A 9,067-nucleotide genomic window follows, 5' to 3' on the forward strand; every position below is an offset into this window, starting at 1 on the left:
CTGGACCATGTTCTCGACGTTGCGCACCTCCATTCCCTCTGTGAGCTTCTGGAACGAGTTTCACGCCAGCCACTATAGGCCGAGCACACCCAATAACATCACGTAGAGCGCCTGTATTGCGACCCTGCCACCAGAGTCCACGCTCAGCTCTTGGTGGAAAGACAGCCTTACCACCACACTACCGCAGTGCAGAAGCGACAATGTGGAGCAGGTTGCAGTGCACAACGAGGCTGATTGACTCCTTCCCTGTGCTGAACAGGGCCTCACAGGTGTTCGACTGCCGGAGGCAAAAGCCATGACACAGGCAGCGAGGTAGAAGAACGGCTGCACCCAGGCGGCCGGCTGCAGAAGGTGCCGCAGTGAGAGCGGATGCCAACATTATGACCGAGTTCGACGAGAAGGAGCCGGTGTAGCGGTCACGGACACCGGAACGAATTCGACATGGTTGGGGCCTCGTACACCATGAGGGCGAAGTTGGTGTGATCTCGCTTGGGAACTCCGTGTCCTGCCCCTCGAGGATTGCGACACCGGTGGAAACGACGAGGTGGCGGATCGGGTTGGGTTGCTCCACCTTGGATACCAGCGCCGCGTACACCTCATCCAGCATCGACAGGAACTTGCTCACCGGCTGGTAAAGCACCGACTCTGTCGTAGCCTCCGCCTTACCGAGGTGGTCGCCATCGGTGCTGTGAAACTCAGAATCAAAGGCAGCGGCGGGCGCGAGCGCGAAGGGAAGGTGTCGGAGTCAGAGGAGGTGGCGTCAAAGAGACCGCCGGTGTAGAGCTCGACGGCGGCACCCTACTGCTCCAGCGCGGCCATGGCCCACGAGAAACGCTGCTCAATCCGAGCGTCGAACTCATCGAACTTCCTGAGGATCTCGTCGAAGGCAAGCTTGAGGGAGGGATTCATGGTGCTTGGACCGAGAATCAAAGGCTCTGATACCATATGTCAACAACCCAACTAGATTGCTCGCAAATAACTCGATTCAAGTAGCATGAATACAAGATCTCAGGGAGAGGGATGCCTGGAATCAACGAAGGATAGAGAAGCAGGGTACAAAGAGGAAGAGAGAGTTAGGGAATATGAATAGTAACTAAAAGGAATATTATAATATTTGGCAATTTGTTTGATGCTGCTCTTTGGCCTCATTTTATTCCTTTTGTAGCAGGGTGCCAGTCTGGCTTGGGCCCACCTGGCAGGTGGTCCCTGACAAGAAACAAGCGCAGCAGCAGCACGTGTCGTTTCTTCACAAACGGCAGTTACACTCTAAATTAAAACTGCAGCTCAGACTAGAGGGCTAGAGATTTAGGGCCTCTTTGCCATGGCTTATGCCGGCTTCGGCTTCATCTATTTTACGCAAATCGATGCATTGTAGCGTGACGCCGTTTTATAAGTCAGGGTTAAAATGAACTAGAAGTCGGGAAAAGCCAGTTTTTCTGGCTTCACCGACTTTAGCTTCACCAGTGAAGCCGTTTTGGATGAGTCGTGCCAAATGAGGCTTTAACTTCTCGCATGAATAAGCGCGTGTTCTTTTGCACCGCGCGTGGAGAGTTACGAATTTTTCACGAGCTGCAAGCGTGAGAGTACACACGCCAAGCGATCGATCGAGTGGTAATAGCCTTGCGACTCGCGAGTGGAGTCACGTCATGGAGGAGGCCATGGCAGCAATCCCATGTGGCCATGTGGGTGTGGCGTGGCCCGGCCACGCTCGTCTCTGCATGCGGCTGCTGGCGCGCCACGACCGACGACGCCCCGGGCACGGGGCACGTCACACGTGAACGCTGGGCCGTATTCCGCATGCCACTTCTAGCCCGGCCGGCCGGTACAATAATACATACACGATGTCACGATCCAGCACGTACGAGCGCGCTGCCTCTTTCCTTTTCTTTCTTGTACGTGGCTCCGTACGTATTCTTGCTCCATCTGCGCCGTACACGTACTGACGTACTGGGCTGTCATGATCGATCATACACGGCGTGTACGGCACCATGTCCGAGACACTCCATCTAGCTGATGTACACGTACGTACTGCTTCTGTATTATGCTTTGTACGCCCTTCTGGTTGCAGTGTTAGCAACAGCCAACAGAGAGTAGTATCTACTTAATGCTGTCATCATGCATGGTGCAAACATTATGAGAAATAAGGATACCGATCATTGTCGAGAGATGACAAGGACGACTTTGATGGTCCGACGTGACGCAGGATATGATAATAAGCTAGTGGTGGTGTGCAATGTATGCGCGTCAGTCACTATGTTCTTTTCTCTTTTCTAAAGTGATTCACTGTAGTAGCAATAAACTAAGAGATCACCACACGTGCTAAAAACACTAGCAAAGATGGTACATACTCCTCCTACAAGAAGACATCGAGGTAGGCAGAGGCAATGCCGCCTTTCGAGTTTCGACTGCATGCAGTCCCCGGCAAGCTCATGTGTGCTCCCACGACGTTCATTCCCAGTGCGCGAACAGAGACGCGCGTGTCCATGTGATCGCCATGTGAGTCAGCGTCAGCGATCTGCCTGCCTTTCTCGGGGCACGCCGCGGTTCAAGAAAAAGGGACGAGCTGCATGCCGCTGCCGGCCGGCGCGGCCGCCATGCATCGCGCCGGCCGGACCCTGTTTCCAGGAAATTTCCGTCCCAGAGCGAGCTAGCGTCTACATGCATGCATGCTACTAACTATTCCGATCCTGCTGTCGTCCATACGCCTGACAATATATAGTTACCATGCTCGAATATCAAGTCTTCTTTTCCTATATAGTACTCACGTGCCGGTCGATGATGGCAAGCACGGTACGTACCAAAGAGGAGATCAATTAGACATGATGACGGCGATGACGATGCTGTAGCTAGCCAGCACATTAGCACATAGATAGATAGGGATCTCTTTACCTCTACGACCGGCTCTCCATCCGGTGCGTCCCCGTCGCCGGGCCGCTGCCGCCTAGAGCGCTGCCAAGTGCCAAGTGCCCGCGCCCAGCGCGCGCTGACGCGACATGTGCAGCCATGTGCTAGCAGCGATGCAAAACTTTCGCGCTAGCAGCTCTCCATCAGTTTCGATGGGCACATGCACGTACGTGTGCGGTTAGCTCGCACTGACAGCGGGCTTGTGGACATCTTGTTTTTGCAGTACATGTCAACATTGCATTGCATCCACGTATGGCTAATGGCTAACTAGTACCACCACGAGCAATTGTGCATGCATGCATGTTACCTATCACTATACTTCGGACTTGGTTCGCAGCTGTGGTTATAGTTTACTCCATCTCTTTATTACAACGTGCACATTGCATTGCACTTGTGGTTTTAGTTTCTTCATTCATACACATGCATGCATCTAATAATCCGATTCTCCGACAGTAGCCATTAAACAAGAGGCGCCGAGCACGTTCCGTTCAATTATTACAGAGGTTAACATAACCACGCGTCCATGGGAGATAAAACACGCATGTTCCGTCTCAGCCACATGCCATGTCTGAGCCACACACAACATGCCGGGGCCGCCCAAGCCATGTACACGCGTATATAAACAGGCATGAGAGCCCTCCTTTGCAGCTACCACCAGCAGCAGTCTATCAGCATTCATCAAGCAACATCATTACTTGAATCACATACCATTCCTCCTCATCAGCTCAGGCAAAGACAAGAAACACCAACATGCGAGGCCCTAACAACGCCGCTAGCAGCAGCACAAGCAAAGGCGGCGGCGCCATGGCGGCCTTCAAGCAAGACCTGCTCAGGAACCTGCTCCTGGGCCTCCGTGCGCGCACGGCGGAGGCGGCGTGCCCCTTCGACGCCATGAGCCTCCAGGAGCGGAAGCGCGCCGTCAAGTGCTCCGCCGACGTCGCCATGGCGGCGGCTGCGCCGCGGCGCGCCTCCGCCACCGGCGGGCGCGCGAGGTGGCCCAAGGCCATCTTGGCCGCCGCTGCCGCCGCGTCCAGCTCCAGCCACAGCCCCAGCGGCACGTGCAAGGTGAGGAAGAGCGCGTGCAAGTGCAAGAGGGTAGCGAGGAGGCGCGTCGACGCGAAGAGGATCAGGGGCTACGCCGCGGCGAGCTGCGACGTCGCGCGGAGGCTGGTGCGGAGGAGGACAATGGCGCTCCGGAAGGTGATACCAGGAGGGAACGCCGCCATGGACGACGCCGCGCTGCTCCGCGAAACCATGGACTACGTCGTCCATCTACGCGCCCAGGTCGACGTGCTCCGCCGCATCTCGGCAGCCGTGCAGATATCCACCTCCCTCCGGTATATAAATGCTTTATTTGTGTTACATTTTGTGGATCGAATAAAATACTCGTTCGTTTTTTTGACACAGCTCCGTTTTGCTACACACTCCGTTGTGTGTGTCTAAACTTTTTGTCGATGTCATGCAGGGATCCTTCCCAAAGTATGGCACAATTGTAGTGATTCTGATTCAAATGCATCCAAAAGAAGATCATGGGCGATCTGACGGTGATCAGAGGACGGATCTCCGACTCCGAGCTCGTGGTGGTGAAGAATTGATCAGGGGTTTTGTCTCGCTTCATTAGTGGGACAGGTGTAAGCTAGCTAGACACCTACTGTTGTACGGGGAGGGAAGGGACATGCTATTGTAAATCAATACAGAAATGGGTGCCAATTTAGACACCTACTGTTGTACGTTGGTTTTATATGTAGACGGATGCAATGCATCGATGTAATGTCATTTGGCTATTATGCTGGATTCTCATTCTCAAATAGAAGTTTTTATATAAAACATCGTATAAAAATTCTGAACTTTTTTTTGGACAAAGAAAAACTTAAATACAACTCATTCTAACTTGCTGCACTAAAAAATAATTTACAGAAAAAATCATTTGCTAGCACAGAGGGGTAAACAAGAATCGAATCCAGTGAAGCCACCTTTTAACCGTTTCGCATTTCTAAGTGCAAACAGAGAAACAAATCTCTAGTGAATACTTTACACGTGAAATCGTTTGGTAGTGATTCTGCAGTTTCTCTTTAGAAACTACGGAGCCTTCGTCAATTGGTACTACATAATCAACATGTGGGCACCGCATCCTAGAACTAAAAGCTCATAAGATCACATCTTAAAATTTTAGCGAAATTAACGAAAATTTGTTGAGAATGATTCAAAGTGACATGATATGCCAATTTCGCGGCAAGATCAATATATAGGTTCCACATCAAAGTCGGGCCCTAGAACTAAAAGCTCAGGTTCACACTTCAAAAATTTAGCGAAATTGACTGAAATTTGTTATAAATAATTTAATGTAATAAGGAACTACATCGTCCTCTAGTTGAACATGTGAATCCCACGACAAACTAGTACACCCAACCAATTTTTTAATCAATGGACATATGTACCTATACAATAGAGCAAAGTGCACCAGTTGTCCTCAGATTTTGTGTGACTGTGTCATCTTGATCTCTAAACTCATATATCACTTATTTAGGTCCTCAAACTTGTTCGGTTGTGGCGTCTCGATCCCTAAACTTGTAAATCTCCTATTAGGTTCTCAAACTTGTCCATTTGTACCATTCCCATTCCTAAACTCGCAGATCACCTGTTTAGAACCTCAATCTGTGTTTGGGTCGCATGGCCAAACGAGTCGAGACCCGTGTCATAGACTAATGTGGCATGCTGACATCTGTGACCCTATGTTAACTCCATCTGTTGGCAACATCAAGGTGGGCACCCGGGTGTGGCTAGGGCAGCGCTCGACTAGGGCTCGCCTGGTCATGGCGGCGCTTAGCCCACTCATGAGGGCCTAGGGAAACTGTAGGATCTCTGGTTAGCCTAGAGGGAGGGTAAATAGGCCTATCAAAACAAACACTCAAACTTTTATCAAATTCAACCTGCGGCACTGTCGCTCTGACCTCGCGCCACTGCAGGGCTAGAACAGCGGCACTGCCGCACCTGCAGACAACTTCGAGTCACAGTTCAAAATCAGTGAATGCAAACTTGAATCGAAGAAATTTCTTAGCTTCCTGCAGGTATGAGATTCACAGATCGAGAGTTAGAAGTGGTAGGAACACAACACACAAGTAGATCGACGACAAACCCTAGAAATCACCTCAACAACAATATGAAATACAAATGATGTAAATCAAGCACAAGGTGACAAGATGATTTAACTCGTGGTTCAGCTCACCACCAAGGCTTGCCTACGTCCACGTTGTTGAGGTTAGCCACTAAGGCTTAGGGTTTTACAACCCTTCTACATTCTCAAGTCAAGAGACTCAACTCTTGAGATGAGGGGTGAGTTTACTAGCTTTAAGAGGTGGTTACAAACCTCCCGGGGCTGCCACACAAGTTGGCAAGCTCCACGGACGATGCTCTAGCTGGCTAGGAGCAAAGCTCCAAGAGTAATAAACATAACCGCCGGCCAAAACGTGAACCAAGTGCTCTTTTAAGTTGGGGAATCAAAGGATATGCTCTCTAATTGAGTTTGAGATCTTTTTCTCTCAAGGATTGATGGGGAAATCAAAGAGAAAGCTTGGGAGCTCATGGTCACCAATGGAGGAGAGAGAGGACACTTTTTTTTGGACGAGCTGAATGAGTGGGGAGCCGAAGAGTAACATTGGGGAGGAAGGGGAAGGTATAAATACCCCCCAGCCCCAACGGTCACTTAAGTCGCGGCAGTGCCACACTGCGGCAGTGCCTCTCTCTAAGTGCGACACTATCGCACCAGGCAAGACAGTAAGGGTAAGAGTGAAGTGCTAGCTATCTTGGCTGTGAATCTGAGGATGCATGTGTAGGTTTGAGCACTTGGTAGCATATGTGTAGCTTAAGCATTGTGCCCCCTTTATAGTACGGCTTTTCTATACTCAAATTCAAAATATAAAAGAATTTAAACCTCCTTTGAGTTTGAAGCCATCAACATTTGTAATTGGGGGCTCCTCTGTTTCATGTAACATCCTCGAATATAGATTCTCTGCTTGTTATCTCGATAAATCTCATTAGTTCTCTAATTGCGTGGTCATTATCACCAAAACCCACAATTAGGGTTTGATTGCACTTTCAGAAACACGAGTGCCGTTGTTGTATAGTTGTTGTATAGCCCGAGGGCACATCGAAGAGGCAGGAGATAGGGAAGAGGGAGCTCAAGAAAGAAAGGGGGAGGGTGGTCCCACATGTTAACATGCCATATTAGCATACGAGCACCGGTCTTGACCTATTTGGACCAACCGTGAGGCCCAAACAAAGATTGGAGACCTAAATGAGGGATTTGCACATTTAGGGACCGGGATGGCACAGTCGATTATGTTTGTTTTTTGCGAAGGGAAGAGGGACTTATATTAAATCTTGGCACAGTACATCCCCAAATTACACATGAAAAAAATCTGAAATAAAAAATACATGATGTCCTATCTAGATTCTTCCATCGTCTTCTTCCCCAATGACTTCTCTTGAACGCCGGAGCCACAGTGTAGTCCTTATGCCGAATCCAACGACCAACCCCAAAACATTGGACATGACGCAAGATCCAATGCTTCAGAACCAGTCCAAAACACATCTAAATCGCTGAAAGAATATCAGCAGTTGCATCATTGGGTACGTCATAAGCTACAAAATCATCACCTAGAGACCTTGAATTCCTCTCCGCGACCATCGATGATGAGATCGATGATCCAGAGTCGCTATCCTCGTAGGGGGCTCCTAGAAGCACCCCTCCCCTTACAGATAAAGGCCACAAATTGGCTGGCTACCGATGAAATCGACGCCTGCAATAATGTAGGGTCTAGATGGCAGACTAGAGGGGGAGGGTAAATAGTCCTTTCTTAAACTTAATCGCGCTGGCTAATCGAAACAAATACGGAATTAAAACTATCGGTCTAGTCAAGACTACACCCCTCTATTGAAGTTCACAAGCACCTTATAAAGATCCTATTTAGACAACAAAGGTGCTGCGCTAGCTATAGCTCACCTAACCAATTTTAGAAGCAAAGTCACACAAACCTATGTCACTAGTACTTCAAGCAATGTGGGAGCTCCTACACTTGCTAGTAAGCAAAAGCACAAAGCCACTAGGGGCACTAGCAATGCTCAATAACAAGGCAACCAATGCCCAATTAGAGAGCGCAAATACTTAGCTACACAAACTAAGCAATGTGACTAACAAGGTTACACATACTAAATTAGCCATGCAAGGGAGCTACTTATATGCTACACAAGCAAGAAGGTAACTAGTGAGCTACACAAGCTAACTAATTACAAGAGCAACTACACAAGCACAATGTATATGAAATGTAAATACATGCTTGTGCAACCAGGATGCAAACCAAGGGGAATACAAGGATGACACGATGATTTTTATCCCGAGGTTCACGTGCTTGCCAACATGCTAGTCCTCGTTGAGACAAGCTCCAAGTTTGCTGCCGGTCCTCTTGCTAGTGGTGACCCGCAAGTCACACTCTCCCACGTGGAGTGCTTACCACAAACTCTTGCACTTGACCCGGCCAGACCACTTGTCGCCCTTCGTGTCTTGCTCTACTAGAGTTGCTCTTCGCGGCTCCCGCAGGGCGAGCACAATGCCCCTCACAAAGCTCTTCTCCAGAGCACCGCACAAGCTTCTTGCAGGCTTCAACAAAGACCACCACCAAGCCGTCTAGGAGGTGGCAACCTCCAAAAGTAACAAGAACCACCAGCTTGCAACTCGATCACCTAATGCCACTCGATGCAATCGTACTAGAATCGCTCACTCACTCGATCGGAAGAACACTATCAAGCAAGAGTGAGTTAGAGGGCTCCCAAGCACCACTACACAAGCCACCAAGGCTCTAGTGTGCTCAGCTATCGGCCAAAGGTTGACCAACACTTCTATTTATAGCCCCACGGGCTAAAATAGCCGTTACCATTTTACTGGGTATTTTTTGGGACGACCGGACGCTCAAGTCGTGTGCACCGGATGCGTCCAGTGTGGCGATTGGACGTGTCCGGTCGCTGCATCTGGTCATTGCTTGACCGTCATGTGTCCCATTCAAACAAAATAACCATTGCCACCCAACTGACCTCTCAGATAAGCTCTAACGCGACGCATCGGACGCACTGTTAGAAAATGACCGGACGCGGGAGATGCAGCGTCCGG

The 9,067-nt window shown here is 49.6% G+C and overlaps 1 protein-coding gene across 1 annotated transcript; it reads left to right on the forward strand.

The window, feature by feature from the left end:
- Positions 1 to 3,559: 3,559 nt before the first annotated feature.
- On the forward strand, positions 3,560 to 4,692 carry LOC136523056 (transcription factor IBH1-like 1). Its single transcript, XM_066516837.1, has 2 exons — positions 3,560 to 4,241; positions 4,370 to 4,692. Exons 1-2 carry the CDS (start codon positions 3,655 to 3,657, stop codon positions 4,398 to 4,400), a joined length of 618 nt encoding a protein of 205 aa, XP_066372934.1. The 5' UTR covers positions 3,560 to 3,654; the 3' UTR covers positions 4,401 to 4,692.
- The last annotated feature ends 4,375 nt before the right edge of the window (positions 4,693 to 9,067 follow it).

The sequence above is a fragment of the Miscanthus floridulus genome, chromosome 18, assembly GCF_019320115.1.
Source record: "Miscanthus floridulus cultivar M001 chromosome 18, ASM1932011v1, whole genome shotgun sequence".
NCBI classification, from domain to species: Eukaryota; Viridiplantae; Streptophyta; class Magnoliopsida; order Poales; family Poaceae; genus Miscanthus; species Miscanthus floridulus.

Excerpts from the sequence above, each read along its gene's own strand:
- LOC136523056 (XM_066516837.1), top strand. The coding sequence starts at position 3,655 with ATGCGAGGCCCTAACAACGCCGCTAGCAGCAGCACAAGCAAAGGCGGC. Across the intron at positions 4,242-4,369 it reads CAGATATCCACCTCCCTCCG|GGATCCTTCCCAAAGTATGG; the intron begins GTATATAAATGC and ends GATGTCATGCAG.